The following is a 17,786-nucleotide window of genomic DNA, read 5'->3' as shown; positions in this document are numbered from 1 at the left end:
GTAAATTTGATTGGCCCACATTTATGCATACAATAACACAATAATTACTTTTAATAGAATAACCTAAGCCTATATATATATATATATATATATATATATATATATATATATATATATATATATATATATATATATATATATATATATATATATATATATATGTGTGTGTGTGTGTGTGTGTGTGTGTGTGTGTGTGTGTGTGTGTTGCAGATTTAGAAAAAGAATAGTTTTGCTTCGCCCGTTAAACTTGAAGATATGGTCTCAAAAATACCACCTCGTTTAATTAACATGGTGAACGATAGTCGGAAAAGAACTTTGTAAGAATTATAATGTTTTGTGTTTTATTATAACTAAAATGTAAATTAGAAATTGTTGATTTTTTGTATAATGAAGTTTTGTTTAATAGTATGTTTTTGTTTATTGATGATTTGTTAAATGATATATAGTGCGGTTTAGTTTTGATGCTGTATTTTATTAGTATGGTTTTATATTTTTTGGTGCTATTATTTAATAGGGCGGTTTTATACATATCTTGGTGCTATTATTTAATAGGGTTGTTTTTAATTTTTTGGTGCTATTATTTAATAGTACGGTTTTTTATTTTTTGGTTCTATTATTTAATAGGACGGTTTTATATGTTTTGGTGCTATTATTTAATAGGACGGTTTTATATGTTTTGGTACTATTATTTAATATGACGGTTTTTTATTTTTTGGTGTTATTATTTAATAGAGCAGTTCTTGATTTTTTGGTGTGATTTGTGATTTTAATGTTGATATTTTATAAGGCGGTTTACCCCGTTTTCTAATGCGGTTTACAAACCGCATCAACAAATATGTTTATTTTTTTATGCTATATTTTTTGGTGCGGCTAGAAAACCACATCAACAAATTATATTAACCGCCTTATCAAATCTCTTCTGTACTAGTGGCATGAAATCCAAAGTTCAATTTTTGTCCTATTCAATCTAGTTAATATACGTGGGCCTTTTGTTGGGCTGTAACACAAAACAGAAAAATGCTTCCATTAGCCAATGCTTTAAACCAAATCATATATAGCATAATATTTTTAATTTTTTTTATTCATATTAATACATAGTACTTTGAAAAATATACTCGCAAAAATTGATTTGTATTTGGATATTTGACATTGCTATAACTAGGTGATCAGATTATTCCAAGCAGAATGTTGTAATAGTAAGTTAAGCAAGTAAGATCCTATAAAAATAAAAAATTACATTGCTATTTCTTACATTTAAACCTTTTTCATTTCGACTGAGTTGATGGGAGCAAAATTTTGTCAACACAGAAATTAAAAATTAAACACATAGGGTACATGAATACTTGATAAGGAGTGATTTCCTAAGGTCCAGGTTTAATTTCCACCTTGAGAATTGAGTTGACATTCACCTGAGATTGTAGTGAAAAGCATTAAGATTTGGCTGATGACAAACACCAACTTGAAGACTTATACTAGTTTGTAAACTAAAGATATAACAAATCTACATTAAGAAATGGAAATAAATACACATACGTGATATATAACTGAGAATCTAATATGGGGGGGCTGATGCTATTGGTGGGCCTTTCTCTCATAGGAACAAAGGGTCTTGAAGCAGTTTGATTAGCTGTTGGAGGTTGACTGAATCCCATCTAAAAAATTTAGATACATGTAATTCGAGAAGAGAAACCACAAAAATGAAACAAATTTCATATACATGCTATTTAGTTTGGTTTGTATTGCAAAAAATACACATTACTGCATTGATTTGTTTAGTACAACATTCTACTTTCATTTCTTCCAGCAACATTGTACTTTGAAAAATTAACCCATTTATACCAATGTCATCCAACTTACAAAGCACATTTCATTGCTATAATTGGTACAATACTGTAAAGACTATATATAAAGGCATGAACCCGGATCAATGTTAGGGCCAAAGCTAATAAGTACAATATCTACATTCTAACAAATACATTGCATAGCAATGACATCCAAAATGAATGTGAAGTTTTCATGAATGAAGCATGTCAAAAAAGCTATATAAACCATTACACCTTTTTCCCCATCTTAGCTGCAACTTCGAGAAGTAAAATGAAAGAAATAGCAACGTACTCACTAATTTGTTTATCATAGAATCCTATTTTCATTTCTTTGTATTATAGCATTGTAATTTGAAAAATAACCAAATTATAGCAATGCTATCCAAATACAAAGCAATTCTCAGTGTTATGAAAGGATAGAATTTTCAAAGTATGATGTTATAAGAAAGAGATTGAAAATACAATGATATAATTTGGTAAATTTTCTAAAGTACATTGTCTTAGTAAGAAAAAGTAAGACAAACTAATGCACCATGCTATTTCTTGCATTCAGTGGTTACATATATGGTAAGTGAAATTATAATGTTCTTCCTTAAAGTGAATAGTTAATGTAGGTGCGAAAAAATAAAAAATCCGTAGTTAGTACTCACCAAAAGGACCACATAAGATGACAGGTTCAGGGGACAAATACATGGTGCCCTAACTCCTCTATATTATATCCTTAACACATACGGTGTGTAGTTAGTACTCACCAAAAGTAAAAGGTTTTAATATTCAATTGGCTAAGGGCTACATGCAAGAAATAGCACCATACTTTCATTAATTATTTGTGTATTTTGCAATAATCTACTATCATTTAGTTCTATTACAGCATTGTATTTTCAATCTTTTTCTTATTAAAGCATTATAACATGCAGAATTTACAATATGTTGGGTATATTAAAAGACATCCTTTTGTTTATTTATTTATTTTTCATCAAGAATGTTGACTACTATACCAACATAAAGGTCAACTTTCTTCTCCAGTTATTTTGATTAGCTCTCAAATCCCAATTTTTCCTTGTATGTTTTAAAGCTTCATCAAAATTTAAAGCATGTCGAGCATATGCTAAGTTTTGAACCAACATTTAAGGGGGCATTCCTATGTTGTTTTGCATGATAACTTATACAAGAGGTACAAATATAACTTGCTCTTTCTTTCTAAGGAAATAAATATATATTAGTAAATTTTGAGAATAAGATTAGTTTATTAACCCAAAAAAAAGTGTCATGTGATCAACTGTGTTGTGCAATACAGTTTCCTTTTTTGTGGAGCCACGGAGGAGAAGGAGATAAATACATACAAACAATATACTTTTGAACATGAATGTTTGGAAGATTCAACTCTTTGGGACAACAAAACAGTAAAACAAAAAATCACCTTCACTGCCATTAGAAAACATAAAAACGAACCTAAAATAAGCTTATGACTGTTGTTTTTTGGGATATACAAATACCTTAGGTGCCATCCTCCAGTACGCCAGGCTTCCGTTGGGAGAGAGCTCTGAAGTGTAGTTGTCTTTGGTCGTCTAATGAAAAGAGATAGATTAAAGATGTGAGATTGATTGACAAAAATTCAAATATGAATTACGAATCATCAAAGCTTTATCATTTTAGTTATTATCAGCTCTACATAAGAAGTAATACATAAGAAAGATATCTAGTTATCTACCTTTAAAGTGGACACCATCTCCAAACAAAGACCCGTATGAATGTTCACGTATTTGATTTTCAAACAGCAGAAATCGCCATATTGTTAAGATGTACTCTCCTGTTGTTAACTGAAATATGGTCAAATCTCCACCAATAATGTGATTCCAGGACCTGTAATAACCCAATGCATCTTCTTCTTCATCTATGTCTCCATCATCATAAACAAAACTCACCCCACACTCAACATGAAATGGTTCTGGTCTCATGGTAATAGTAATTTGATCACCACATTCCATATCATTCACCCCAAACATCCAATGGCTTAACAAGGTCAAACACTTTCCAACAACATCGACATGGAGAATGTAATGTTGGTATTTCCAGGTGTGGTTCTTTGTAATATTACTAATTATGATCACCGGCAAATTAAAAGTTTTATAATCCAGATATTGAGATGTCAGCACATAGCAGAAATTCAATCCTCTAAGCTTGTTCGGAGATGATGGGATGGTAAATGACATTGATGACCCCGTGCTTCTATCTGAAATCCAATTTGGCATTTTTTCGCCTTCATAAATTGTGCTGAATATTCCAAATTCATAATACATCTGCCAAATACAACCAACTTCATTAATTAAATATACATAGATATTAACACATAGACAGATAGTTAACTAGACCAAACCTGGATTTCAGATTTCTCTCTTTGATTCACAAGATAGGTTCCCACACGCCTTCCAATAAGGAAATCTAGCTTCGTCCAACCCAAACTACGTATTACCTTTTCCTCAACACCTTCCATTGGTTGGATTTTGACCAAGCCTTGAAATTCAAACGACGAAGTTGCTAACATGTTCCAGTCTAATATGAACCCTAGTGGAGACATTTGTGGATCAAATACCACTTTTCGTAGCAAATGCTTTTCAGAATCAAAATGGAGATCCAAAACTCTTAGTGTATGTGGAGGATCCTCAACTGACATCAACATATTACAATTTCTCATACTCAGTATCCCAAGCCTAGGAAGGCTCCTAACACAATTAGGCAGGGAAACGATAGGATTTCCATCTAAATGTAATTCATTTAACATGGATAGCCAACCGAAGTCCATGGGAAAGGATTCGGTAGATAAATTATTATTTGCTAGTGACAACTTTACTAAAGATCTCGGTAAAGGAATCGTTAAGAACTTAAAATCAGCTGATATAGCCTTCAGAACAGCGGAGGAAGACGTTCTTGTTTTTATGCCAATGTTGTTAGCCATGATCTTTTCGGTTGAATCCATATCCCTAATCTTGATTGGAGATTCACCGAGATAACAGCCGTTTAACAATAATGTTTCAACTTTTCTTAACTTGCATATAATTCTTGAAAGTTTTTCAAACTTGATGCAGCTCAGATCAATGAAGAAAAGTTCAACACATTTCTTAATTGACTCACAAACCTCAATCAAACCAATGCAACCTCTAAGTATCAACCTCTCAAGTTTAGGGAGGTGGTCAAAGCCACCAAGACTATGAAGTTGTTCACAGAAACTTAAATTAAGAATCTTCAATGATCGAAGCGACCTTTTTTCTTCTGAGCATGATCCAGTCAATTGCTGAGACTAAGATGAGTTAGAATGGTAGTGAATTTTATCAACTCACATAGAAGAGTAATAAATGGAGAAATTTACCTTTAGCTTCTTAGGAAGTCCTTTTGGATAGTTATAGCAAATCCCAAATGATTCAATATTGCTATAAGACAGGTCAAGAGCAACCAAATTCTCCATCGGTAAGTCAGAAGGTATAGACTTTAAAGGGAACCCATGCATACACAACCATCTTAATTCTTCTGGAAATTTGTTGTAAGATCCGGTGATTTGCACATAATTGAGTTGTAGCAACATTAGCCTATCCATTTTACTCAATGCATCTGTTTTTAACTCAAGCGATCCATGTAATTTCTCTTTCTCAAGCATTCGCATGTCAATGATGAGGCCTAGCACATTTTCTGTACCCTAAAAAGAAAGGGGATGCAAAAACATTTTAAAATAGGAAATGCTTTAAGCAAGAACACATGTATATAAAAATAGGAAATGCCACGACATCTTACCTTTTTTTGCTTCAATGCTTTGAAAGATTCATGGCCCCATAATCGACTTCGTTCCCATGGCTTGTCAAGTGATTCTTTACGTACCACAAATTTTCCCATCTCTTGAACCAACTGGTGCATCGCCAATTCGATATTCTTCGATTCTTTATTCCATTTGAAACTAAGAAGGCATCTGTCAATAAGATTCGTGATCCCAGATCTTGTCTCTATGTCACATGCCTCTAATATTGTTACAGTAAAATCTTTATCCATTCCAACAAAAATACAAGCAATATGCTTAAACAACTCCTTATCATTTTCTGATGGCAAAGAGTCGAAGCTCATTCTCAAGACATTATTTATAGGGGAATTATTCTCTTTCTTTAGTCTATCTATGTACCCCTCCCAATAAGTTACATCACGATTATGTAGAGACCTAGCCAAAACTTTAAGCGCCATTGGATGTCCTTCACAATACTTCACTAGCTTTTTTGACACCTCTTCATAACCTGCCTTGGGATCGTTGCACATAAATGCATGAAAACACAAAATGTTTTGTGAATCAATCTCAGATAAGCCCTTAATCTCGTGTGTTTCATGTTTGGGTTTCACATTTGTTTTGAATAGTGCACAACTCTTGGTCAACCATGTATCTTTTGTTGTTATTATTATTTTGCTTCCCGGATGAAAACCTTTTCTTCCAAGTAACGCGTCTAATTGGTCAAGACTACCAATATCATCAAGAACCAGAAACACCTTTTTATAGGCTACTACATTCTCTATCATTGAGGTGTATATAGAATCGTCATGAGCATGAGCTTGAACTGAACTTCGTTTTGAAATGTCATCATAGAGTTGCTTTTGTACATCAAGCATCCCATTGGATTTTTTATCACATCTCCTGGTGATATCCTCAATGAAACTGCTTGTGTCAAATTCAAGAAAATGTAATGCATAGACATATTTGGCTAAAGACGTCTTCCCGATCCCACCCATGCCCAAAATAGTTAGTATATCTGTTGTATTTGATGATACATCTTTCAACCATGAAGTGACGAATTTAATGGAATTCTCCATCCCAATAAGTTGGGGTGGTGGAAACCTTGAAGATATGTGTAATCTACGGAAAATGTCGTTAAGAATTTCATCAATAAGCTCCACCTCTAGCCTGGAATTTGATTTTTGTAAGAACCAAAAAACACAATCCAAAAAACTAACATGCTATATTGGAGATTTAATTTTTGCAAAAGATCCAAATAAAAATTATATCATATTAAGCTATTCTTTAATAAAGTTTTTCACATCATAGATATTATCGTGTCCGCACTTCTAACCGTAGTAAGACCAAAGCCACCAATGTAATACAAGATTTAATTAACGGGCCACCAATTTTCATTGTGTTTCTATGAAACAACAAACTTAAATATCAACGTGGTATTGCATAATCAGAACAAAATGTAAGTTAACCTTTGTTACTTACAAGAATATCTATTTATCATAATAATAACAGATGATATGAATTGAAGGTACGGTGATATAAATATTAGTAAAAGAAACTACAACCATTAAAAATTTGGTTTATTAATTAAAACCATTACAACCGATTATTTAAAAGGAAGTCTCCTATAAAGTACCTACATTTTGAACTCATATTCAGTTAAGTCCCTATATTATTATTATTTTTTTCTGATTAAGTCCCGAATACCAGTTAAATTATTCAATGGTGGACAATATTTCAGATTAGCGGGTTTCACGCTTAGAAATCTCCTACAAAATCTCTACATTTGACTTCATATTCAATTAAGTCCCTACATTTTGACCTCATATTCAATTAAGTCCCTACACACGACACCCACATATGCTGTTAACCGGTTGGAATACCGACTAACTTGCAACTTGTCCACAATTTAATAATTTAACCAGTATTCGGGACTTATTCAAACAAAAAAAATATAGGGACTTAATTGAATATGAGATGAAAATGTAAGGACTTTATAGGAGATTTTCCTTATCTAAATTAATTTATTCATGATAAAATAATAAATGCATAACAAATGTGTTAAAAATTAGCAAATGGCTAACCTACCTATATGAACTAATTTATTAAATCACATAATTGCATAAATTAGATTCAACTTCAACCCTTTCTTTAAGATTTATCCAAATTTAAATACGTTAAAAAATATTTCTATTTGATGATAATGAAGAAACGACATAAAATGCATAAAAATATGATATTGACTTTTCATGTGTTACCTGCCATTTGCATCCTTCCCTTTTAAATCGGCAACCTCATTAAGTGCTTTATCCCACAACTCTATCTTTTGAGCCCATTTACTTCTTCTATTTGCATCTGTCTCTGCTTCCATCATCCGTCTATGCTTAGTCATTGCATCTCCAAAGCCACTTTGTTGCTTCCTAACATCGGTGGGCTCAACATGATAAAAAATCGGGAAAATAATATGGTTTGATGTCATATGTTGCTCAAGGATCAGCACCAATTCATCAAGGCACCACCTTGAAGAGGCATAATTCTTGGACAACACAATAACAGAAGCCCTAGATGATTTAATAGCACTCTTCAATTCTGGTTTCAGATCTTCCCCTGTTTCAATCTCTTCATTATCCAAGAAGGTAGTTATATTGGCATGCATGAGGGCGTTATAAAGGTGATTAGTGAAACTATGACGAGTGTCAACACCTCTGAAACTTAAAAATACGTCATATCTATGACCTTTATGAGTTGATGAATAAGATGAAGATCCTTCAGAAAGTTCAGACAGAACAACCATTATAAATGATAGAATAACCCTTCCCACGATTTTATGAGTTAAATCTAGCTTCTCCTTATACTCTACAAATAAAAAATTTAAGTGTTCAAATAACAATACAAATGCATCTCCAAACTTTTACATGCGAATTTAATATGCTTCATAAATAACCAACATATCTACAACTATGCATTGAATTAGAATAAACAATAGCATTGAGCTGGGAATTGTTTAAAAATTGGTTACTCAATTAAACAAATTAAACTGTTTTTGCAGTTAATTTAGGTGCAAGAAAATATCAAACCAATCTATTCAAATTAACCTACAAAACCTTTATGATTTTATTAGCACACTACATACATCCCTAAAATAGTCTAAATAGGTTCCATCTAACGTTCAGTTTAAGTAATCCTCAAAAAAGATCAACACCGAATTCATTCTAGAAACAAACACAAGATTTAGTATTACATCATATGAATGGAATTGCAATAGAGATAAGTGTTAGTGATTAGGGTTTAGCCATTAGGCTTTAGGTATTTTCTATATATTATTATGTAATTGTCTTTTGAGAATGGATCAATCCATTATCTAACATGGTATCAGAGCTCTAGGTTAATCCTGCTGCTACAACCCACAGTCACCGCCTTCCACCTCCGGCAACCTTCTCTAATAGTCGTCGGAGGTGCCTTCATTATGTTTCATATTTTTCCTTTTCTTCTCTTTTCCGCCTAAATAATAAAACAACAACTGACACCAAACCAGAGCTTTTTCATCGGTTTCTTCCACTGTCTCGTCTACTTCTACCTCCTTCTCTCATGACGCCTGCCTCTGAGCCTTCTGCCTCCTACTCGGCTGGCCACTTCTTCAGATCTCTTTTCTTATTCAACCCCTTCTGATGTTGTTGCTGCCTTCCTCCGATGACATCTTCTCCGCCGGGCAGCCTCTAGTCTGTAGTCATTTTTTTCTCTATTAACATTGTAGTTTCCGATCTCGCCGGAATTGGCACCGTCCGCCTCAACTCGAGCCCTCTTTCTTTCTCGCTGCCTTTCTCCAGACTCCTCTGCCGCTGGTTGCATGATCATCGCAGCTGTCTACAGTCTTCTCTTTTTCTTCAATGGAATCACCTATGGTTGCCGCTTCTTCTCTCTTGTTCTCTGACGAGCAGTCGATGTTAGCCGCCATTGTTAGAGCTCTACCACCGCCGATGCCGCTATCTTCATCTAGTTATTATGTTTTCTTTTTTGTTTATTTTTCCAGTTTAATCGTCTCCACCCGATCAAACTGCATGGGGAATGTTAGTGATTAGGTTTTAGGCCCAAGCCCTTTAGGGTTTAGCTATTAGACTTTAGGTATTTTCTATATATTCTTATGTAAAGGGATCAATCCATTATCTAACAATAAGCAATTCCAAACTTTCACTAGATATGAACGAACAAAGATTAAAAATATCCAAACACAAAAGAGAACAAATTTCGTGACATGGTTGTTTATAGATCCCCCAAATTTTATGCACCTACATTAACCGCAAAAACATTATCTATCACTAGATCAAGTATCAGCATACAGACGGGCAAATAGAGAACAAATTTCTTGACATAGTTGTTCTGTATGATAAGTTTTTGAAACTAACAAATCACCCTGTTTCTAAGCTCTCGTTAATTTCAAACTCTATGCAAGATGAAACTTCAGTCGTAAATGCACCTTATACACAAGCAAATACTAGATATCATGGTCAATCTTGAGTTGTATTTTCTGCCCCTAGCTAGGGAATGACCTTTAATTAAGCTTTGCTGACCAAGACTGTAGGTTTTAAATCTACAGAAAAATCCGACATAATTTTGTAGCTTAAAACAAAAACATAATCCAAGTTATTTGCAAATAAATTGAGCGTTAAATAAGTAAATTTAGTGATCGAAACTCTGCACTAGCATAAACAGTAATTTTGTTTTAAGGAATATAACAACCGAAAGTATTTCACAAGAACCGAGTCTGGCTTCAACAGACCAGTAACTTTTGCAAAATGGGAACATCACCAGGAAATTTAGAATTATTACAATCAAATGTTAAAGCTTATTCACTATGAGGGTTCAGCTTACTGTTCAGAAGCAGATAGCATCATTCAAAAAGAAACATATACAACAAACTCTGTTATTGAAATGTAAAGACGAACATAAGAAACTGAAACAGTCGAAATTTCAATCACCTGATGGTGAGAACAAACAAATGATTATGAATTTATGATTAAAAGATCAAAGGGTCTAACATGCTAACCTAACTTGCAAGAATGTGGATTAATTAACAGCTATCTGCAGAACGACGACGATAGCTGAGGCGGCGAGAATAGAATATGAATCAACGACGAAGACCAGAGCAAACTGTGAGTCGACGAGAAAGCGAGAGAGGAGGACGATTTATATTGAGTAAATTATAGTTTTGGTCCCTGTGGTTGTGTCCGATCTGCACTTTTAGTTCGAGTTTTGATTTTTTGACATGAATGATCCCTGTGGCTTCAAATAATTGACTGGTGATCCCTGAAGCTAGCTCCGTCTGATCAGTTTCATGGTTATAGACCCTCATGTGCTCCTCACATGAGGGTAAATTTGTCTTTTCACGTTCTCTTTATCTTTTAACGTCTTTTTCGCCATTATGTACCTAATTACGCCTATGGGCAATGTTTAAAAAACCTGTTTGAACCGGCCGATCAAACCGGTTGGACCGAGAATCTGGGGTGGGAGCGGTTCAACTAACACCGGTTTTACATTGATTTCTGAACCGGATTGAACCGGCCGGTTTTTAGAAAAAACTGGTTGAGCCGGTCAAAATAAACCGGTTGAACCGGTTAAACCATATAAAACATATGAAAAAAACCATTTACATAATAAACTTTGGTGATTTTTTTTCATATATATTTAGTTTTCTCTAAATAAAAACATATGGTAATGTTATAAAGTTTTTTGATGTGTTTGTATTCATCTAAAATTATATATCGTTACGGTATTATACTTTATTTTCTTTTTGACGTATATGAATTGATGTAAAACACTAGAACTTATGGTTATATGTTATTTTAATGTATTTGGATTCATCTAAAACTTATTTTTATGTGTATTTTTATTGTTTGAATTTGTAAACATCAAATTCATGATTTATATATGTATGTATGTGTAGGAAAATACGAAAAAACATGAAAAATATAGAAACCGGTTAATCCGACGGTCGAACCGGTTGAACCTGAAAACCGGTCATCATACCGGTTCAACTAAAATACCGGTTTTTAAAACATTGCCTATGGGTTACACCACTACTCCTTAATCTATAAATATATTCTTCCGAAGAAAAAAAACCCTATTCATATTCTAATATTTTTTCATCCCCTTTCGGTCTGAACTTCAAAACGTAAGATCTTATAAACACTAAAAAACAACCTATGTCAAACACGAAGCTATGTATTATCGCTTTGGAATGCATGATGTACACTTAGATTTAGGTCTTTTACCACTTGGAAATGACCAAGATGAGATTAATCGGTCTACATATGGTGTCGAGTCTAACTAGATCATGGTTTACATTGAGCATAATAAAAGACATATGCATATGTACTTTATATATGTCCCCCCATTGAAGTGCCTATTGAGGAGATATATGGTGATCCATCGTATGGTCATAGTAGAAATAAGAAAAAGAGGAAACAAATAGGGTCTTGCAGCAAGAAACTTGATTTTGACTGGAATAAACTTGTTGACTTTTCCCATGTGATTAATGTAGGTGATCCTGTTAAAACTTGACATGCTATATTCCCTTATAAAAACTGTAGAGTGTTTAAAGGAACACAAGAGAAGTTTGATTCCAAAGTATGTGATGATGAGTGCATTATAAATGATCATAAAACAATGGGTAATGGTGAAGGTTTGCAACCCAATGATCATGGTGAAGCAATGATTGATGGTGGATATGTGACAATGGGTGATGGTAAAGATATACTAATGCAATCAAAAAAATGTCCCATTGTTTTATCAACAAACACTTGATTATTTTAACCCTTTCTTTGATATTGGAACACACAACTTACCATACAAAGGAAACATCAAGGAAGACTATACCATGAACTTGAAAGTGGAATATGAAACTCACATGGAAGATAATTTAGTTGAAAGCTTAAATGAGTTAAATATAGTAACAAATGTTCAAACAAAGCTCAAAAAAAAATGAAACTGGTGGAAGTAGTAGTGATAGTGAATTTAATGTGGATAAACTAGACATGGTAGATGATGTGGAGGTTCATATGGTTGAGTTCCATATTGTAAAAAGCCCGTGAAACATAGAACATGATTTTTTATTTATTAGCATCTTGATGGGATTTTTCCAACATGTTCTTTAATCTTTATAGCATCCCTGTAATAACAACACAAGACCTAAGGCACATTCGGACATCAAACCACCCAATAAAACTACACTTTGGTATGACCCAAGAACAACATCAAAATCTGCGACCTTGGTTGAGATTGGTCAAGGGAATGATGATTATTGATTGTGAACCATAACCACAAAATGATCATATTCTTGACCTTTGTATGGGTGTGTCTTTAAATTGTGGAAGAATGGAGTAGAAGAAACAATGGAGGAAGTGGGTGTGAGGAAGAAGAAGCGGATGCGTGAATTAACAAAAAAACGAACGTTTGGAGAGAAAGAAAACGAGAAAAAGACAAAAATACCCTCATATGAGGGTCAAATAAGGGTATTTAACGATGAAACTCAGACAGAGTTAAACTCAGTGATCACTGATGCAATAGTTGAAACCACAGGACCATCCATGTTAAAAAAAATTAAAACTTGAACTAAACATGCATATTGGGCCAAACCGTAGAGACCAAAACTGTAATTTACTTATTTATATTGATTTCCACACGGAATGACTTATTCAAAGTATGACTTATTCATGAATTTAATAGAATATATTTGAATACAATTATTTATCCATAAATTATTCAATTAAAAGTTATTTTATAGGTAATTTCGTAGGAATTAAAGGTTAAAAAGGAAATGTAATTTAATTCTTGAAACGTGTATAGTACCCGTTGATGAGCTTCCATACAGATACGTAGTTAATACTCGTTATAGTTGACAAAACTATTAATTATAACGATATTATAGATTTTTTTTTTTTTGAACAGCTAAAGATATTATAGAATATTAAAGTCACTAAATACGATCATAATATTTTATTTAAACGAAATTTTTAATTAAAACGATATTATATAATGTTAAAGACACTGAATACGATCATAATATTTTTTTTAACTTATTCTAAATAGGCTTGAAAAGTTATCGATCTATTCATATTTTTTTTTGAACCGACGAGATATCTCCTCAAGCATACCGGGTTTTAGTAATGTGGATTCAGTCTCGGGCAAGCCCACACACCTCGGCCTTTCCCATTATTCCCCTTATTGATGTAGGGATAATGACTTGAAAGGGTAATAAACTTTCGATTTTGTTCACATTTAGTCACTAAATTTTTTTTCATTCTCTGTTTGCCACTGAACTATTGAAACTGTTCACATTTTACCCTTATGACCGGTAACAACCGGTCATAACCGTAAAATGTGAACAGTTTCAATAGTTCAGTGGCAAATAGAGAATGAAAAAAAGTTTAGTGACTAAATGTAAACAAAGTCAAAAGTTTGTTACTCTCTAAAATAAATTCAATGACTAAATGTGAACAAACTTCCTCTTGAATTATGTTTTAGCAAATTATTTATTTTTGTTAAATTCTAACAACATCTGTTGATGAAGAAATCTATGAAATAAAAAAAACAAAACCCCAAAAAATATATTGAAAAAACGAAAAACCGAAACCGAAATAAAAAACCAATGGTTTGGTATTTTCCAAAATAAAAAATCAAAATTTTCAATCTGATTTTGGTTTAACAAAAAAATGAACCATTCTCACCCATAACTATTAACAACTTGTGCTTCATTGTCAGAAATTACGTTGTATTCTGAAGAAAAAAAATTAAAAACCTTTTTTTTAAATAGTTATTTAAATATGAATTGTTTTTTTATAAAACCTTTTAAAATTATGAGTGACTTTTTTGAAAAAAAAAATAGCGTCGTTTTAATTGTTGAATATATAGCTATTTTTTTCTAAAAAAAATATTTTTGTAAATGTAACGTCCCAAAAATTTCACGCCAAATTCAAACTTTTTAAATCACAAATAAAAGTCAAATAGTATTATTTACAAAATGTTTTCAAATCAATATCCATCAGAGTGTCCAAAATCATAACATAAGGATGAGGAGCGGTACGGTCACGCCTTCGCCTTGCCACGATCTCCTGAAGTACCTGAAACAATAAACTGAAAACTGTAAGCCCGAGGGCTTAGTGAGCTACCCCCAAAATACCAATACCACACTGACAATACCATATCAGTACCAATCAATCAATCAATGATGCATACTGGGCCATCGGCTTGACTGGTCCGCCCTACCGGGCCTACAGTCTATCTGAACCTATCCAAGCATACTGGGTCATCGGCCTGACTGGACCGCCCTACTGGGCCTACAGTCTATCTGCATCTATCCCGAGCCTTCGGCATGACTGGTCCGCCTCATGGTCCTGCAGTCTCCCCGGACCGCTCATAGGGTATGTTGGCCTTCAGCACAAAGCAGGACCGCCTCAACCCAACCAATAAGCAAATAACCAAATTCGCATACTATCATATACTGGCACATACAAACATCAAACATATCTGTCATATTGATCATCAACCATAGAATCCTCTCATAACTAGAGTACCGACCTAGCAGGTCACTAACATACCAATCCTTACGGATCATAAGGCATAACATATTGTCTACCCTGATTCCGATCTAGCAGACCAAACCATGTAGCATACCATAACAATAACAACTAAAGGGCCGGCCTTGGTGCCGTAGACCCTATCGATATAGTGAGGATAACTCACCTCGCAGATGCCGACTCGAAAGGTAAACTCCAATTCTCGGATCACTTGACACAGGCTCCACCTCCTATGATCATAGTACAATATACTCATAAGTCCTTAAATCTATAAGGTACTCCATAACCCACCAGTCAACCCCTTGTCAAAATCAAAGTCCTCAGTCAAGGTCAACAGTCCATGTTGACCCCAACTCACCGAGTACCCTCGGCTACTCGCCGAGTTCCTCGAAGCACATTCCACTCGCCGAGTCATCGGGGTGACTCGTCGAGTTCCTTCGATTCCCGTTCAAACTCTAAGGCCACCCGTCGAGTTCCCTCCTTGCCACTCGACGGGCACACATGCATACATATCCTAGGGAAAACTCATCCGACTCGCCCAGTTGTTCTTCAACTCGTCGAGTCTTATGGTGATCTTCATCGGACTCGCCGAGTTGTTCATCCGACTAGTCGAGTCCACGGCCATCTTCATGTGACTCGCCGAGTCAACCTTGCGACTCGCCGAGTCCATTCAGTCCTTTTTCCATACAGACTTGTTTTGAGCCATGCAGTGGCTCCAAATCACAGATCCAAGCTTCTAGGGCATGCTTTTCACGTAAAGTTGCAAACTTTACGTGCATGCATAGCTACAAAGGTTCTAAATGTCAAATCTAAGCTCTTAATGGGGCTTCATGTCCAAGAGGGATCTCAATCACGACCAATACAGCAACTTTATGATTCTAAAACTTAAGGAGGGTCTAGATCTGAAGTTACAACTTCAGATCTAGCCCATATCCCACCTTATCAACCTCAAAATCCATGAAAACCCCCAAAACTCAACAAAAGGAAAAAGGGAAGTAAGGATGGCAACTTGATACCTCCAAGGGATGCTAGCTGAGTTAAATTCTGCTTCCCACACCTTCCTTGCTTCAATTCCTTTGCACTTCTATCTTTTCTCTTCTAGCCAACCTTCTTTCCAAGCTTAGGACACACCAAAAGGGAATACCACACGAATTAGGGTTTTTAAGGAGCTCTTAAAAGCTGCAAAGAGGCCAAAGGAGGCTGAAGCTCCTTTAAATAGGGTGCAAAACCCCAGGTTTTAGGGTTTCATCTGCCATCTCCTACTCGCCGAGTCCCAATATGGACTTGTCGAGTAGGTCACTTAACACGCGATCCCACCCCGCTGCTACTCGACGAGTAGGTCAACCAACTCGTCGAGTAGAGTTTCACCCAATAAATCTTATTTAAACAATACCTGAGAATCGGGGCGTTACAACTCTCCCCCACTTGAACTAGACTTCACCCTCGAAGTCCGTCAGAATAAACAATGCCGGGTAATGCTCACGCATCTCCGCTTCTGGGTATTTCCTTGTTCCGCAGAATCTTCTTCTTCCTTTCCAAAATAGCCACCGATCTCTCCACATAGTTCAGGCGTTCATCGACCTGAATGTTATCCAACGATACCACTGCCTCCTGGTCCATAATGCACTTTCGCAATTACAAAACATGAAATGTGTTGTGGATCCGGCTAAGCTCCTCCGAAAGCTCTAGCCTATAAGCCACCCTGCCAACCCTGGCAACAATCCTACACGGCCCGATGTAGCGGGGACCCAATTTTCCCCTCTTCCTGAAGCGGATCACTCCCTTCCAGGGTGAAACCTTCAGGAGAACCATGTCACCCACCTGAAACTCCAGCTCAGATCGGCGTCGGTTGGCATAACTTTTCTGCCGACTCTGAGCGGTCTGCAGTTTCTGTCTAATCTGTTGTATCATCTCGATAGTTTGCAGAACTACCTCTGTCCGACCCATCACTCTGTGCCCAACCTCGCCCCAGCAGACTGGGGTCCTACACTTCCGCCCATACAACAACTCGAAAGGCGGGGCGCCAATACTGGAATGATAGCTGCTGTTGTAGGCGAACTCTACAAGTGGTAGGTGGGAATCCCAACTCCCAACGAAATCAATGACGCACGCCCTCAACATATCCTCGAGGGTCTGTATGGTCCGCTCACTTTGCCCATCGGTCTACGGATGGAACGTTGTACTAAAATGCAACCTCGTACCTAGTTCCTCGTGGAACTTCTGCCAAAAACGGGAAGTAAATCAGACATCCCGGTCGGAAACTATGGAAATTGGGACCCCATGGCGAGAGACAATCTCGCGGACGTACAGGTCGGCCAACTTCTCTACTGACGAACTCTCCTGTATAGCTAGGACGTGGGCACTCTTGGTCAATCGATCCACGATGACCCATATAGCATCGAAACCCTTTGCCGTCTTTGGAAACTTCGTGATGAAATCCATCGTGATCCATTCCCATTTCCACATGGGAATCTCCAAGGGCTGCAACTTACCATGCGGCCTCTGGTGCTCGGCCTTGACCATCCTACAGGTCAAGCACCTCTCAACAAACCAAGCGATATCTCGCTTCATGCCCGGCCACCAATAACTCGAACTCAGATCACGGTACATCTTGGTGGCTCCCGGATG

General features: G+C 35.6%; 1 protein-coding gene across 3 annotated transcripts; it reads right to left on the bottom strand.

The window, feature by feature from the left end:
- Positions 1–1,246: 1,246 nt before the first annotated feature.
- LOC145164513 (disease resistance protein RUN1-like) lies at positions 1,247–10,729 on the bottom strand. Of its 3 annotated transcripts, none has more exons than XR_013739832.1 (9): positions 10,631–10,729; positions 7,845–8,442; positions 5,610–6,756; positions 5,191–5,514; positions 4,201–5,121; positions 3,535–4,123; positions 3,320–3,391; positions 1,534–1,652; positions 1,247–1,409 (listed from the first exon to the last, which is right to left on the bottom strand). XR_013739832.1 is itself a non-coding variant. In XM_079083230.1 (7 exons), the coding sequence occupies exons 2-7, from the start codon at positions 8,378–8,380 to the stop codon at positions 3,321–3,323; spliced, it is 3,588 nt and encodes a 1,195-aa protein (XP_078939356.1). In that variant the 5' UTR covers positions 8,381–8,442; positions 10,631–10,729; the 3' UTR covers positions 1,674–3,320. The 3 variants fall into 3 exon arrangements, 1 of the variants encoding a protein (XP_078939356.1); XR_013739833.1 differs by having other exon boundaries at positions 4,201–5,115; XM_079083230.1 differs by lacking the exons at positions 1,247–1,409; positions 1,534–1,652 and having other exon boundaries at positions 1,674–3,391.
- Positions 10,730–17,786: the final 7,057 nt, after the last annotated feature.

The sequence above is a fragment of the Lactuca virosa genome, chromosome 1, assembly GCF_052849685.1.
Source record: "Lactuca virosa cultivar CGN04683 chromosome 1, Lactuca_virosa_CGN04683_v6, whole genome shotgun sequence".
Taxonomy (NCBI): Eukaryota; Viridiplantae; Streptophyta; class Magnoliopsida; order Asterales; family Asteraceae; genus Lactuca; species Lactuca virosa.
This window is presented reverse-complemented; position numbering and strand designations above follow the sequence as displayed.

Excerpts from the sequence above, each read along its gene's own strand:
- LOC145164513 (XM_079083230.1), bottom strand. The coding sequence starts at position 8,380 with ATGGTTGTTCTGTCTGAACTTTCTGAAGGATCTTCATCTTATTCATCA. Across the intron at positions 6,757-7,844 it reads GGGAAGGATGCAAATGGCAG|GCTAGAGGTGGAGCTTATTG; the intron begins GTAACACATGAA and ends ATCAAATTCCAG. Across the intron at positions 4,124-4,200 it reads GAGAGAAATCTGAAATCCAG|ATGTATTATGAATTTGGAAT; the intron begins GTTTGGTCTAGT and ends TGTATTTGGCAG.